The 16851-nt window shown below is 44.9% G+C and overlaps 1 protein-coding gene across 1 annotated transcript in view; it reads right to left on the bottom strand.

Annotated features, from left to right (window-relative positions):
* LOC102257347 (dihydropyrimidine dehydrogenase [NADP(+)]) overlaps window positions 1-16851 on the bottom strand; it is a 251999-nt gene that overhangs the window by 126306 nt on the left and 108842 nt on the right. The window contains exon 5 of the mRNA XM_014549656.1: window positions 9686-9773. Coding sequence (XP_014405142.1) covers window positions 9686-9773 — 88 coding nt within the window. The remainder of the gene's footprint in view (window positions 1-9685; window positions 9774-16851) is intronic.

The raw sequence follows: 16851 nt of genomic DNA, 5'->3' as shown, positions 1-16851 counted from the left end.
ATGAGGCAGAGCCCAGATGACCCAGACATTGAAGTTAGCAGAAAAAGACTTTAAAATAATCTTGGTGACAATTCAGGCAAAGAAAAGGCAAACCAAATAGATGAAACCATGCAAAACATAACCAGAATACTGAAATCTGTTTTAAGAGAATCAAACTGCCATTCTGCAATGGAATAACACATTTAAAAATAGACTTTAATGCATACTTTTAACAGTATTCGCAATGATTTAACTGCATTTGTCATATTCAATGTGTCTCCTTAGCAACCAAGACATGTCTGACACGTGAGAACGGTTCTTCAGTGCACATTTTCTGAATCCGTCCGAGGAATGTGTTGTGAATGCAACTGATAAACAAGGTGACCTAGGTGGAAAGGTTAAATAATCTGCCAAAGGGTCACACAGCCTATAACTGGCAGAGCTGGGACTCAGAGCCGTATGCCTGACCTGTGAAGGCCCAGGAAGATGCCGATACTCGAGCGTCTGTCCCACTCCTGGGAACAGCAGATCGCCGACAATGAAACCGTTTAGTGACTCTTCAACACTCTGGCGACTCCACGTCTAACCTTACACCAAAATAAAATTGTCAGAGGCTACGAAAATTTTCAAAATTATTAAGAATGACAAATAAGAAGCACCATAGCAATTTCTGGAAACGTCCAATGCCTGCTCCCCGACATCGAGACGCCGGTATCAGAGGGAAGAAGTCATGTCGGACTGCGGTGTAGAGTCAGCTTGCCATGGGCGGCCGTGAAAACGATTCTGGGACGACAGGGCTACGGTGCGAGGGAAAGACATGCGGAGCAACACTCAAGAGTGTTCAGAAAACATCTGGTGCGATCACGTGGCAATCTGGCTACGTCAGTTCATTCTCTCACTTAGGAAGTGACGATTCCAAGACAGAGCTGGGAAAAGTGTTTGCGCCTAATTACGAGAATCGTGACTACCGACCAGAGGGGCGGGTTTGGCACTTTTCAATAGGAAGGTGTCAGCACTAAGGGACCAGCTGGGAAGACTGTTGTACAGACACCCTGGCTGGTGTGGCTCAGTGGATAGGGCGTCAGCCTGCGGACTGAAGGGTCCCAGGTTCGATTCCGGTCAAGGGCACATGCCTGGGTCGTGGGTTGGATCCCCAGTAGGAAGCATTCAGGAGGCAGCCGATCAATGATTCTCCCTCATCATCGATGTTTCTCTCTCTCTCTCCCTCACCCTTCTCTGAAATAAAAATATATATATTTTAAAAAGATTATTGCACAGATAATGTGGAAATTCTCCGAAATGGAGTGAAGTGATGGGAATGTAAAGAAGACAGGATGGTTTCTCAGAAAGGAAAGCCTCTCCACGCCACAGAACAAGACGCGGCGGAGCCATGGCGGAGCCTTCACCATCGTCCTCACAAACAAGCGTGGAGACGTGGCAGGGACCCCCCCCCCCCCGGGTGTGCTCCGAGCCAGAACCCCAGAAACCCGCGCGAAAGGGGGCACCCATCAACTCTGCCCACGGACCTGTCAAAATCAATAGGAATTCTTTCCTCTTCCAGGAAGTGGGCCGGTTCCCCGCGCCCTCCTCCCCAACAAGAGGCCTCGCTCCTCGCCTGTGAGCCCTCCAGCCTTTCTCAGAGGAAAGGCCAGCACACTGACATGTGGAGGGCACTTCAGAGCCACCCGGCCGCCGCCTCCTCCAGACTCAGACCCACTCCAACCGGCGCCTTCATGTGATTCAATCCGTCGCCGGCGTCTGGCCTTCCACTGGGGGAAGGAGAACGGAAGGGCCTGTTCGGTGGAATCTGGGCGAGGAGGTATCTTATGTCTAAAGCCTGAGGAATTGTACCCCTTCGCTAAACAAACACTGAAAAGGCAAAAAGAAAATGTTGGCTATGTTTGTTGTGTGTATATCAACACCAAAGAACAGGCACTGAATGTTCTCCTGTCCACTAACTTACCCATTAACTCCTCTGTTACTCACTGGGGTTTTCAAATCACCCGCTGAGGTACAAAACATGGGCTATGTATGCAAGTTGTTTTCAGATAACTTTTACTTTTGCCGGGCCAGTGTGGCTCAGTGGTTGAGCATGGACCCATGAACCAGGAGGTCTCAGCTTGATCCCCAGCAGGGGGCGTGCAGGAGGCAGCTGATGGATGATTCTCTCTCATCATTAATGTTTCTCTCTCTCTCCCCCACTGCCTGCCTCTCTGAAATCAATCAAAATATATTTTAAAAATTCAACTAAGTTGTATATCTTTCTAAAAAGTAACCAGAATTATGGCTTAACTATTATTCTTTTTTTACCTGAACAGACAAAAATGAACACATACTAATGGGGCATTTGGTGTCTAGGATCTGAGGTAGAAATTTAGCGTCTGGATGCATTTTTAAACTTCATCTCTCTCTTCTGGAAGATGCGGTACTGAAAACAAAGCAGCGTCACACGTGACTCAGGAGAGAGAGGAGAACTACTCCCTCTCTGATTTAATTTAAAATACACTGGAAAAAACAACATGTACTGATTACTAATATTCAGTCACACAGAGAAAAATGGTGGAGGTTTTTGTTGTTTCTTTGTTTTTAAAAAATCATTTGTTAATTTAAACAGCAAAAATATTCAAGTCAAATTGTTAGTTGAGTTTTAAAAATAAGTTTATATCCCCAGTAACAAATACATGTAACAGCAAAGTTATAAATCGGAGGAGAGAAAGAGCTCAAGACAATCTCACCCCAAACAGTCTGACCCCAAACAAGACTTGAAGCAAGCCCAGTGACTCCCGAGAAACACCAAACGCATAAGATAATTACTTAATAAGCTCAGAATTTCCTTCTTTATGCTATTGGAGCTAGACTATAATTGAACAGTCCTATTTTCTTCTATTCAAAAAAATAAAGTCAGACTATTTTCTGAGGAGAATGAGAGCTGCCCTAACTGTCAGGGTGTTGTGGTGTGTAGCACGCTGTGTGATGACATTAGGGCTGATGACAGCTGTACGACACTGTTTGTACAGTGGCTACAAATAGATGTATCAGAGCAGTCCCCCTGCCATGGACACTAATTTAAACCCATTATTCCTTTCAAAATTAGAATTAGCTTTGATGATATTAAGTTAACACTCTTCGATTTATCAAAGTCATTTTCAAAACACAAAGCTGCAGTTTCTTTATGATGAAGTTATACCCTTTATCCACCATTCAAGATGTGAATAGGCCAGGCTAGCGTGGCTCAGTGCTTGAGTGTCAACCTATGAACCAGGAGGTCACAGTTCGATTCCTGGTCAGGGCACGTGCCCGGGTTGCGGGCTCGACCCCCCGTGTGGGGTGTGCAGGAGGCAGCCGATCAGTGATTCTCTCTCATCATTGATGTTTCTCTCTCTCTCTCTCCTTCTCCCTTCCTCTCTGAAATCAATAAAAATATATTTAAAATAAATAAGTAAATAAAAATTGAAAAGGGTGTTAATAGCACTTAGAAAGCGCCCACAAATAGCACATGGGTTACTTATTTAGGGCATCATATCTGAATAATAACTCAGAGTATAGACCGCGTATTCATGCCGATAGTGCAGTGGGAGGCAGGCAGAAGCACACCGGACAAGGTTCCGGAACATTCGGTTACGTTACTAAGTAGTTGCGTGACCCCAACAAGTCAGTTAGCCTTGCTGGGTTCCAAATTTTTATTTCATACAATGAGATGGCTCGTTAGATTACAACTTCACTTGTCTGGCTTCTGTTCCCTTGACTTTTACTTATTAACATTAAAAATATTCTAATGAGGATGTTATGTGTTTGTACCAACTATGCTTTGTCTTGATGACACTAAAGAAAAAGTTTAATTATGTCAATTAATGCAAATATGGAACCATATATCGTTGTTGTATTTTAAACATAGTTGCCATTTTCAAAAATATTTACAAAGGCATCTATTTAAATGTGTCCATACACAGACACACAACCACAAACCACGTGTTATTACTGGTTTCAAATGAAACTGGCTTACGATACACAATGAACATCTTTCTCCTTTAGTTCTACTCGCGTTACTTTTAGTTTTTATATTGCTTGAATTTTATAATGGCTTGACTAACAATTTGTGAGTTATAGGAAGTTTTTCAGAACTAAATATTCTTCTTTGGAAGCAAATATGAAGAAAAGCAGTTACCATTCCACATTGTATTGGCTGGGATTAAAAGTAAAAATGTAATCTTTTAAAGGCCCAAAGGCATGTTTTACAGAACAGAAATGAGATAGATTTTGCTAAGCATTAATGATTCAACAGTGCACATTCATCTATCTTCTTCCCCACAACACATTAAAGAACATGGGGCATGTTGAAAATAAGATGCCAGCCCTTTGTTTTGAAATCCTACCATTTGCCAGACTCAACCTTAGGAAGTTATAGATTAAAGCTAAAGGTTGAGTTCTGAAAAATTTAGTTAATGTTGTATCAGCTGACAAATGAGGCAGAAATGAGCTTACACTTGCATTGATAATTGTAAATTAATATTTTATTATGGTCTGAACACAGCGATCCATAATTATTTTGTAGAACATTTTTTTTCCATTTTGTAAAACTAGTTGTACACTTAGAGGAAAGTTAGGGTATTCGGAAAATAAGTACAATATCTGGGAAACGTCCTTACCTACTGATAATGTACATGACAGAGCATGGGAGTAAGAACCCCGCAGACCTGTCAGAGACAGATCGACAGGGTAAACAGGTGGTTTGGAAACAGGCCTACACGAGTCCAGAGTTAAATATGTGACAAAGGTGGCATTTCAGAATAGTGGGGAAATATACTATATACAAACAGATTTGGAACAATTAGTCATGTAGGGGGGAAAAATCCAAATCTTTCCCTCACCCGATACCAACATAAAAAATTAGCATTAGCATAGGGCCTGTCGCATGTTACTCTGTAACCTTTGGGCTCTATTTTAATTCACTGTTAAATTTTGCCGTATTATTTTTACAAGAAATGGACATGCTCATTGTAGAAGCATAATAATATGGAGCTTTATAAGAAACATGCTAATAACTTCTCTCCTCCCCTCCCTCAACCTCAATCAATGAAGGAGATTAAGTTTAAATTAAATCCTTCTAGTCCAGGTTCAGCTTATATATAAGTTGGAATTTTTTCTAAAGAGAGAGCCACGCTCTTCATATTAAGATGCCGCCTACTCTTCTTCACTTACTAAGGATATACTTCTAGATCAATAAATATAACAGCAATACATTTCTAAAACATAGTCATAACAGTCTATAAAATATAGTGTAACAGAGTTGGCAATTTTTTTAAATGATGGGCACTCTAGTTGTCTTGAGTTTTCTGCTATTTCAAAACAATCCTACAATTGCTACAATCACTACTCCTGTGCGTAGGCTATTACATGGTGGTACTTTTATTTCTCTCGGAAGGACAAATAGTAAAGCATTTCTGGCACAAGAGTATAGAAATGTTCGCAAGAGCCAAGCATTTTCCCACGGTACGAGACTTCCTGTTTTCTTCCTCCTGAACGGCACAGAGGTTACTGAACATTTTGACTTCAACCATCGGATGGGGAGAAACTGGCGTCCCATCCTTTGACTGACCTACTAATATTTCTGAGCAATAGGAGGACACCTCTAATGTCATTATTAATCACTCGTATCACCTCTTCTATAATGTGTGTAGCTTTTGCCCTTGCATCGCCTGGGTTGGCTTATTAATCTCATTCACATTTTCAGGAACTCCTCTGATTAACAGAGAAGTTACCAGCTAGCCTCACACAAGCATGGCAAAAAAACTTCCACTTGGTTTCATGTTTGGTTGGTTATTATGTTAAAAATAAGTTTTAAAATGTGCACCGCAAAATTTGCTCTCACTTAGTTTGGAGCTTCAAAATGATCCTTGACGATGTTTCTTTTTATATGTAAAAGTATAGTCCAGATAACATTCATCTGATGGCCTGACCGCGGATCCTAAAGGTAAAGTCAAAATTATACCACAGCCACGTTTCAAAGAACCCATCATCTTCCAAAGGAATTGAAAAGTCCTCTTCATTATATATATTATGCTCTCATATTCACTTGGTTCTATTTACAAACTTTCATCTTCTCCAGAAATGTGTATCCTTCCACCAACACCTCGCTGTTTTGAGTAGAGTAGCCTTATCGGGAACTTCAATATCTGATACGGCAGATCTTTGTCTTATTTTTCAGAAGCTTCTTACAAGTATTACTGATACAACAATAAACTCTGCCGGCTACTTTCACTAGGGATCTGTGCTAAAGCATCTTCCATCTCACATGGAGTCATGGAGTCAAGCTTTTCTCTAACGTGTATATTACATTTCTTTATCTAGATATAAAAGGCACACAAAAGCACAGAGATTCTATAAAATATGCAAATCAGTGGAAAAAATCAACACTTTCCAGTTTCATCTAACATCAAAAACAATAACAAAAAGATCTCCATTGTTTGAAATCTCCATCGCAAACAAGGAAACCTTTTTAAAGCAGCGACTCCCCCTCCCCCTGCACTTACAGGCCGACCTCAGGCATTCTTCTACCAAGTACTGTGTTTGCCCAAAGGAAAACCAGCAAGAAACAGAGCCCAGCCCTCCCAGGCTGGTGACTGAGAGGCGAGCTTCCAGTGCAGAGAGACCAACGCCAACAACCCCGCACAGAGAGCACAGGGCAAGACCAGGGAGGCGGTGGGTGGGACAGAACGGGGTGGGGGGGGTAGGGAGATAAAGGGTGGAAGTACCGGCCTAAACACTCCACTGAATCACAGACACCCGCACGATGTGACGCGAGTGGCATCCTTTTCCCGAGACTAAGGCTCCCTGAGTCTGGGGACCCAATTCCCTCTCCACCTGGGAAGGCCCCCGCCTGGGCTGAGGGCCCGCAGAGCGAGCTGGAAGGGCCTACACTGCACAGGCTGATGAATCTCTCTCTTTACAAAAAGCAAGAGCCTCTGGCCTTCTAATTGCCACAGTGATTCGGCAACAACGCATGGCTTACAAGGGCTCCTTAAGGCCTGCGAAGACCTCCTTTTCAATCAGCATCTCCACATCCCTCCCTCCGCGGAACCCGTGGAACTCGATCCTGAGTGCAGCGCTCCTTGGGGGGTAAAGAATGGGGACAATGAACCAAACAGAACGCTTCTTCCTTCAGAGATGATTCTGATCTTGCTGAGACATTTTATAAACTTGGCGAAGGAGACCACCATTCCTGTCTTTTTTTTTTTAAATTTTGAATAAAGGGGGCATACACTATTAGAATCTCAGAGCCACTATTGAACGTTAGACTTTCTAGGGAGAATTTGCTAGCCGGGGTCATAATTCTAATCTCTCTCACACTTGAAGGCAGGAGTACTGCCTTGGGTATAATTGTAGCCAACACATACTGGACTTCAAACTTTGGGCATTTTATTTCACTCCTTTTCTCATCCGATATAATAAAACCCTAATATGCAAATCAACTGAACAGTGGAATGACTAGTCACTATGATGCGCACTGACCACCAGGGGGCAGATGCTCAATGCAGGAGCTGCCCCCTGGTGGTCAGTGCGCTCCCACAGGGGGAGACCCGCTCAGCCAGAAGCCGAGCTCATGGCTGGAGAGCGCTGGGGCAGGGGCGGGAGCCTCTTCCACCTCCACAGCAGCGCTGAGGGCCCCGCCAGCAGGCGGACATCCCCTGAGGGGTCCGGGACTGCGAGAGGGCACAGGCCGGGCTGAGGGACCCCCTCCCTCCAGTGCACGAATGTCGTGCACCGGGCTTCTAGTGAGGTTATAATTAAAGATTTCCTATGTATGTTTCACATAAGCCCTTTATTTTCACATATGACAAAATTCCTGTGAGGATGTCTGTTTGGGATACTCCAACGTTCATAAATGAGATCGCTTCCCAGAATCCATCTTATTAGTTACAAAACAAATACATAGCACGGAATATTTCATATCATCTATAGGATTAAATCTCAAATACTGAGCACAGAATTCAAATTCTTTCACAACCTAATCCCAATCCAATGGTCTTGCGCTCTTGCCTCTGTCCTAGCCACAGTGAATTTATTACATTTCCCTTAAACCTGATACGTACATGCCCACATTTCCTGCTTTTTCAAATGCTAAATACTGTTCCTCTGTTGCAACATTAACCACACTGAATTATGGTTATTCTTTGAACATATATGTTCTTGCTCATAGATTATGAACTACAAAAAGGCAGGTGTGTATGGTACACGGTAGATGTTCAATAAAGGACAACTACAAAAGTAGTAACTACTTATATGGTATTTACCATATTGAGTGTATAGGGAAATTAATAATTCCACATCAACAAAATATTTCCTGAGTAATTACTATGTTAGAAATTTTCACCTACAAGTGTTATTCAGTGTATACCGTGACCTTGTAAGACAAATACTATCTTTCATAAATAAAACTAAAGAGATAAGCCCGACCTGCATGGCTCAGTGGTTGTGCATGGACCTATGAACCAGGAGGTCATGTTTTGATTCCTGGTCAGGGCACATGCCCTGGTTGCAGGCTCGATCTCTAGTGGGGGCGTGCAGGAGGCAGCCAGCCAATCAATGATTTTCTCTCATCACTGATGTTTCTATCTCTCTCTCCAGCTCTCTTCCTCTCTGAAATCAATAAAAAATATATTTTTTAAAAAGTAAAGAGATTAGTTTTTCCTACATTCACTCTAAGAGGTCAAACTAAAAATTCCACCTAGATATCAAATCCCAATAAATCTGATGATGTAGGTTAATGCCATGACCTTTACCCCAGGAACAGCCTCAGTAATAATTCTTTTGAAATCCTACAGCTATATAAATGTATTATTTCCCTCCTAATCGATCGTTTAAAAGCTAATTGACATACTGAGAAATGATCTTTATCTACGGAAAGCCACCTGGCTGTGGGCCGCACACGGGGGTTTGGTAGCGTTTTAGAACGTGCGTGTGAAGCCTGTGGACAGGATTCTCCGGGTCCTTAGGGGGGACTTCCTCCAGGCTCTGCCCGTTGTTAAAGGATAAGACACAACAAAAGGTGCTATTAGTTAATCATTCCATCAACCCACCACTCGCTTCCTGGGCGAAACCTGGGCTTAGCCTTACATCGATTTAAAAAACGAAACAGCGCACTTAAGAGATCAAAGCTCCTTCTGTCCTACTCATGCCCGCTTCCTACGCTCTGCTTGTTTGTGATGGGGGTGGTTTTTGTCTGCAGCTCTACCAGCCTCTCTGATTTGCTCCACGTCTTAAACAAATGAACTGAATGTTAGGAGAACGGAGCAGTCCACTCCATGCCTTCGCTGCCTCTCCGTGTGCCAGACGCTAAAACAAAGATTTTTCACAATTAGAAGCGCGCTGCGATGGCGGGTGACAGTGCCCACCTACAAGCAGTGAGCACACTGACGCTCGAGTCCATCGAGTCGATGAATACCTACGTCAAACAATCACTCATTTCAACAGGCGCTAATCTTTAAGATGATGAGCAACAGTATGCGTTTTCACACGCATCATATCACGGCGTGGAGGGGGCTATCTAATGAAATGCGCCACATTTCCGCAACCTACAGAAACCACATTTTCAATTCTTTCACCCAATCTATTCAGGCACGCTTTATGCTCTCGTCGCAGGTCCCATCAGAGATGTGGATCAAGGGGTGCTGTGAGGTTGCGGTTGCAGACAGACGTCTGAATTTACCTTGTTTGCGATGCTGGTGATGAAGGATTTGATGTCGAGATTCGTGGGGCAGCTCTTCTGACACGGGGCGTCTGCACACTTCAGGCATCTGGGAAGTCAAACAGCTGGTTAGAGAAGTTACCAAGTAGCTGAGATGACGTTCTATGTATCCTCTACCCTACACCCCGCCAGAGTGAGTGAACAGCGAGGACAAATAAAACTGCACCACTTTCAGGTACATAATCTTTCCCTTTGTTCGCACCTGCAGAGATGTACAGAGTAGCAGGTGACAACCACCCCTGCTCGCCTTGTTCCTCCTTAGAGTTTTGGGGGTTCAGACTTATTTAAGATCCGTCATTCAGCCCTAGCCTGTTTGGCTCAGTGATTGGAGCGTCGGTCCTTCAACTGAAGGGTCACGGGTTCGATTCTGGTCAAGGGCACAAACCTGATCCCCAGCCTGGTTGGGACGGATGCGGGAGGCAACCAATAAATGTGTCTCTCACATGGATGTTTCTCTCTCTCTCCCCCCCTTGCCCCTTCCACTCTCTCTAAAAATCAATGGAAAGATATCCTCAGGTGAGGATTAACAACAACATAAAGAGCCATCACTCACTCACTGACCAAATCAGTCTTGTTTTGCTCCCTTACGACGCGAGTAACCCTGGAGAGTGCAATCTTTTACGATAAAAGCTCTGTCTGCCTGCACACCACAATCACCACACCAAGCCAAGAGGTACCGTGCCTCATTCTACCCCTTGGAGCTCCTCCCTTAACCCCTCACCCCCCTTCTTTGGCTTTGGCCATCCCTCCTTCTCCAATTTCCTCATGTCTTTCACCCACACGCTACTCGCATGGCAACTGGGCTCTGTGGCAGCTGCGTGGGTGCACAGCCCACACCCCCTCCTGTCACTGACGCTTCTATCCCTCGAGGGCTGTGCCCTTGGCTGAAGAGAACAGGCTCAGCCAAGATCAAGGCCCCTGTCCGTGGCAGGCCGTGTGCAGCTACAGGCCACGAGGGGCTCCGAGGCCAGGCCTGGCCCCGCTTGGGGACCAGGTCCGCAGGGACCCACTGCAGGCTGGGTGGGGGCTCTGTCCCTCCAATACCCACTCCTTCTCTCTTGTACAGAGGCTGCTTGTCCACCAAGCCTCCCACATACCCATCTCATCTCAGAACCTGTGCCTCTGAGCCACCTGGGAAGCTTGACCTATGCCCCAGGGCCCACAGAGGAGCCCTCGCCAGGCTGACGGTGGGCCTTGGAACCTGAATTTTGGAGGGGAAAAACCTTTTGAGATGATTCTAATGTCGATGGCTGGACCCACTTAGTGAGAATCACAATTAATAATGACTCCTTCCAGACTGAAACTGGGAAGAACGGTCTTTAATTCGCACATTAATGTCAGCTTGTTCATTTCCTCATTCTTTTCTTTAATAGTTAATGAGCCCGACCGGCGTGGCACAGTGGTTAAGCTTCGACCTATGAACCAGGGGGTCATGGTTCGATTCCTGGTCAGGACACATGCCCGGGTTGCGGGCTCGATCCCCAGTGTGGGGCGTGCAGGAGGCAGCTGATCCATGATTCTCTCTCATCATGGATGCTTCTATTTCTTTCCCCCTCTCCCTTCCTCTCTGAAATCAATAGAAATATATTTTCTAAAAAAGAATCAGTGGACATTAGGGAAGTGAAGGAGGGTGGATTTGGAGTTCAGGGTCACTCGAGACAAGAACCTGAGAATAGAACATGATGGGTACGCTAACCAGTGGAATTTGGTCTGGCAGAGTAAGAGGGGGAGTAGGAAAACAGTAGACCAGAGATCTAAAACGTAAGCTACCACCCTGTCGCATCTGTCAGGAGACCAGAATTCTCTGAGAATTTCACTGAGAATGAACCCTCCGCGGCTCCACTGACAAAGGTGTCCGCCAGCTCGTTTTCCACCCTCTTCCCTGTGCGAAGACCTTGGTTCCTTTCCCAGGAGAGGACACTGCCATCTCCTTGTCCTTCTGTTGTGTGTGGAAGAGTCTTCATTAGCCGAGCCGGTTTCTCAGTCCCTAATTAATATCTTGTTTCTACATCTGATCTCCTTTCTCTTGCCCGTGCCCTCAGCCTTCTCCCTAAATTAAATTCTACACAATGAGTACCGACGGCTTTTCATAATCAATTGTCCTCTCCGAGCGGCAGTCATTAAGCCTCTCTCCCGTCCTGTCTCTAAACGCATTGTTAAGATTCACATCTATCACGCGGCAGCATTCCTATCTTCTCATACTTGTGATTTTCACCCTAAAACAATGTCGCCGAGTTCAAGAAGAATTGCTTGAAAGCGTGATCAGCAGGGTACGGCGTACAACAATGCAGAAAGAGCCCAATCCAGGGCCTATTCGTCCGCGACGCCGAAATGAGGTGATACTTGTATGTGTTACCTTCGCGTGAATTCATGCGCTGAGCACTAACAGTGATTTGAAAGGATGTCCTAGGATGCGATAAAATAAAAGAGCTGGAAATGTAGCCAATCGTATGCCATCTTAAATACCTCCTAATTTATTTTTTTTTAAGTCACTTCAACAGCTTTTTAAATACCTGTCGTTGAGGAGAAATACAGCAACAGATAGAGGGAGTGGAGGTCTCCCTAATGAAGTCACATGTTTTCTGCCTCCCCTCCACCACCCCTCCCACCCAACTTGCATAATAAGGCAATTACAAAATAAAGTTCTAATGTCAGCAGGTATGAATGAGTCACATGAGTGTCCAGGGTGGGTCTGTCTAGGCTTCCAGAAAAATCTCACATTCGACCCAAACAGATTCACCCCAGCAGCCCTGACACGAGGTACGCATTTTTAGCTGTGGTTATTAAGTCTCTTTACCAAATAATTCTCCTTTTATTATGGAGCTAGTTCACAAATAACAGCTGTTGGAAATGTCAGATGTTAATGAGGCAGGGCGAAGCAGGCCTGGATTGCAGCATCCTTCTTTTTTTTTTCCTCCGGTGCCATGAATATGCCGGGAATCGGCTGACTCTGATAATAACACCGTCTTGCAATTCTCTAAGCGTGCGGCAGCCCTAAAGTGCACGGGGCTGCCATTAATCCCACTTATCACTCTGACGGCTCAGTAATTACACCTCCGCCGGAGCCAGGTAGTCCTAATAGAACAGCAGCCGCGGCACGGGCACGCACGCCGGCGAGATGTTTTATTAAACGTGGTGGGGGTTGATCATCCAGTGACATTCCTGTTGACCTATTTTTCTATTTGACAATAAATTATCCTTTGACCACGCCATAATAGGTATTACGGAGTGCATTTGCGGTACCCGATCGGAATGGTGCCGCATCACAACGATGGAGGGAAATGGTGTAAATAAAATAGCAGAAATGCATGTCAGACTGTTATTACCCAAATTGCTCCAAATGACTGATACGGTGAAAAATCGCAGGCACCGTACTTAGGGGAATATGTCAACAATTATTGCAAACCACAGTTCCACGTACATCTTTCCCTTCGAAGTAACGTTTAAATGACTCGTCTTTATCTTCCGTCGTTTAATTCCCCTTCTATGTCTCAACATTACTCTGTTATAAGGTAGTTTATTTTTAAATGTGTCGCAAAGGGGGAGAGTTAATTCAGATAAACCATGATGTAATATTTTAATCCCCAAATAATTACATTTGTACGAAGAGGAGCATATTAGATGATGTTTGAGAGCAATGAAACATCTTAGATTTTTTACTCGTGATAAACTTTTCTCATTTCCATTGTTAGTAGAGAGCATCGCAATGGATTTCATCAAAAGCAAAATATAGAGTCCTTAATAGTGTTAACTCTTCGTGATTCAATCTGACCATTAAAAAATTTGTATAAAACATTAGTACCGCTACTTACGGGACAACAATCATTGGTGATATATTGATCAAGGCTCTTTCTCTAGGGAAAGAGGGCCAAGATTCCTGTTCCCAAATGCCAGCGGGGCTGTGCAGTTTTATTCCACAGCATGACACCCAAAACATGAGCGCGAGGAAGAACGGCCAGCACTCCATCCCTCACACATCCAGGAGCCGGTGTCTGGGTCTGCTATTGTGATGCATCTGCAACAGCTGGAATTGCAACCTACGCTTGCTAAGGAGTTTTCTAACCCATGTGTTTAAATAAGAATTTTTCAGTTAAAAAAAAATCACAAAATCTATTTGAAAACCTTAAAACTTCACACTGTATTTTCTTTGTTTTTGTTTTGCTAGACTTTGGTTCAATCAAGTCAGTCCTGCTCATCACGCTAGGTATCTGTATATATAAAAGCCTAATATGCAAATTGTCCCTGCGGGAGTTCCACCAGGAGACTAATTGCTTGCTATGACATGCGCTGACCACCAGGGGGCGGCGTGAAACGAAGGAAGGCCCCAGCCGGCAGCCAAAAGGCCCCGATCAGCCCTGATCGCCGGCCAGGCCTAGGGACCCTACCTGTGCATGAATTTCGTGCACCGGGCCTCTAGTAATCTATATTAGTCTGTATGTAAGCAAACTGGGCAAGTTAGTGCCTACATTGAAAAATTAAAATGTTTTCCTCATATTGATGCATTTTCTCAGATCGTTGTTCAGCTCCTTCATTTGGAATGTGTAAGTAAGCGAGAGGTAGCATTTGGGTGTAGGGTCTAACTTCCCCATCCTAAAACCACCACGTACGTAACTATGTAGTCCAATGTCTTCCCCCAACTCGGCAACATTTCTCTGGAACCCGAGCAGACGTGAGCATCTACAGGTTGAAGGGAAGGAGAGTGACTAGAGGCAGGGAGGTTACAAGTGTCACCCACGCGTCTGAGTTCCCCAGCTTGGTCCCCTGTAGCCAGATCCTGTCATAACAAAAGGGCCCAAGAATGATGGTTGGTCTCTTTAAAACACGACGGAACTAATGCAGTGTCCCAATACGTCCAACAGTCAAAGGCATTCTCAGTTTGAAAACAGCCCAAGTGCCCATCAGTAGACGAGCAGATAAAAAAAGCTGTGGGACATTTACACCGTGGAATACTATGCAGTTGTGAAAAAAGGGTCTCTTAACCTTTGGGACAGCATGGATGGACATGGAAACTATTATGCTAAGTGAAATAAGCTAAGCTGAGAAAGACAAATATCACATGATCTCACTTTCTGTGGAATCTAATGAACAAAATGAATTGACCAAGAAGATAAAACCCAAAGCATGAAGGCATGAAACAGACTGACATACCTTGATGTGGGGTTGGGGGACGAGAAGAGATAAAACAAAGAAATTATAGTTATAGCCCATGGACTCGGGCAACAGGAGAGTGAAGACCTGAGGGAGGGAGTTGGTAAGGGCCAGGAGGAGGGCGGATAAGGAGAAGAAATGGGAGACATCTGTAATATTATATACTATATACTATATATATATCCCACATTCAAAGGCTGTTAAATCGCGTTGTTTACCTGTATCTTCAGAAAAAAATCACTTCTACTGTGGTGGTAAACAACCTGCTTCCCTATTTATAATGGTCTGGCCCTCTAGCAACTTCAGCGTGAAATTATTGCTAATTTGCCTACAAACGTCAGGTGGTCATAATAATCCGGCCACTCAGTGTATATATAAAAGCCTAAGTGACCATTCAACTGTTTGACAGGTAGCTATGATGCGCACTGACCACCAGGGGGCAGACGCTCGATGCACAGGCATGGAAACATGGAACAGACTGAGAATCTCAGAGGGAAGGGGGGAGGAGGAAGGGCGGGAAGAGATTAACCAAAGATCTTATATGCATACTAGAGGCCCGGTGCACAGATTTGTGCACCAATGGGGTCCCTCAGCTTGGCCTGTGGAGATCAGGCCGAAACTGGCAGTCTGACATCCCTCGAGTGGTCCCAGATTGCAAAAGGGCACAGGCCAGGCCGAGGGACCCCACCAGTGCACGAATCCGTGCACCGAGCCTCTAGTCATCAATAAAAAAAAAAAAAAAGAGAGAGAGAGAGAGCCATTCTCAGCTTCCATAACTCTCCCCACTCCTCTGTGACACGGGTTCTTTCTAGCTCAGGAGTATTTGGAACTGACTTTGAATATTTCCGATGAGCGTCTTGGCCCGGCTTTCACATCTGCTGGGCTCCAAAGCTGTGGCAACATCATTAACAGTCACTACATTTTTTATGCTGTGCACCATTCTGCCTTTCAAACACGCCAATGATGTTCATGTTTAGGGCCCTTAACATGTACCTGGAGGTACAGGTTAGCACCAAAACATAATTTTTCAATAGAGCTATTTACTAGAAACTTCCCTTCACCTGTGGGCGCTCTGAGACACAGCAAAAGAAACAGCATTTAAAACAGCGCACACTTCACACAAGCAACCGTCATGCTATTCTGCTGGGTGATCTTGCCCGCGAGTCTAGGAATAATGTGTAAAGGACATTTCTAACCCTGACCAGCAGCCATCAGTTGGCTGAGCTTTGTCCCCGGCACCCAAAGGTCGCCGGTTCCATTCCCTGGTCAGGGCACATGCCTGGGCTGCAGGCTTGATCCACAGCAGGGGGCGTGCAAGAGGCAGCCAATAGATGTTTCTCATGTCAATGTTTCTCCCTCTCCCTTCCTCTCTCTCAAATCAATAAAGATGTATCCAACAAGCAAACGACGTTCCTACAACCTTTCTGTAGTCTGTGTCAGAGAATTATTAAGGGCATGTCCCCGAGTAAGTGCCCACAGGATGCAACTAGTAAATTAAACCAGGCTTCCCTTCATCCCTGCTCTGCCCAGTACCTCCTGCACTGCCGTACCCTGAAGGCCCATGTCAGGCACGTGCTCCCTTCCCCTTCCCACCGTCTGTCACCTGGTGAGATGGTAACGAGGTGCTTCTTACCCTGCAGCGTAGGGTCGCACTTTCCCCTGACCAACATGCTCTCTCTGTGCACATATGATCTTTCTAATAACTGATCAAAGACCTGTATTTCATAAGCCATTGTAACTGGAATGTTTCTCTACACATCACACAGATCCGTTACAGAGATCAGCAGTCTAGTTAGCATGGAGCCATTCTCAAAAACCCAAGTTTCTCCATGCATTTCGCAGCCCAACCTCCCGTTTCTGGTTGAACTACAAGCAACCACGTGTGATTTTCCCGAGCCGGCATTCGGCTGCCGGGAACCACGTGGCGCCCCTCCCGTTCTGACCAGCTGCTCCATGAGGCTCAATCTACTTCTGATCCT

This window comes from Myotis brandtii, unplaced genomic scaffold (genome assembly GCF_000412655.1).
Source record: "Myotis brandtii unplaced genomic scaffold, ASM41265v1 scaffold565, whole genome shotgun sequence".
Lineage (NCBI taxonomy): Eukaryota > Metazoa > Chordata > Mammalia > Chiroptera > Vespertilionidae > Myotis > Myotis brandtii.
Note: the sequence above shows the minus strand (reverse complement) of the source record. Positions and strands in the feature narration are given on the sequence as shown.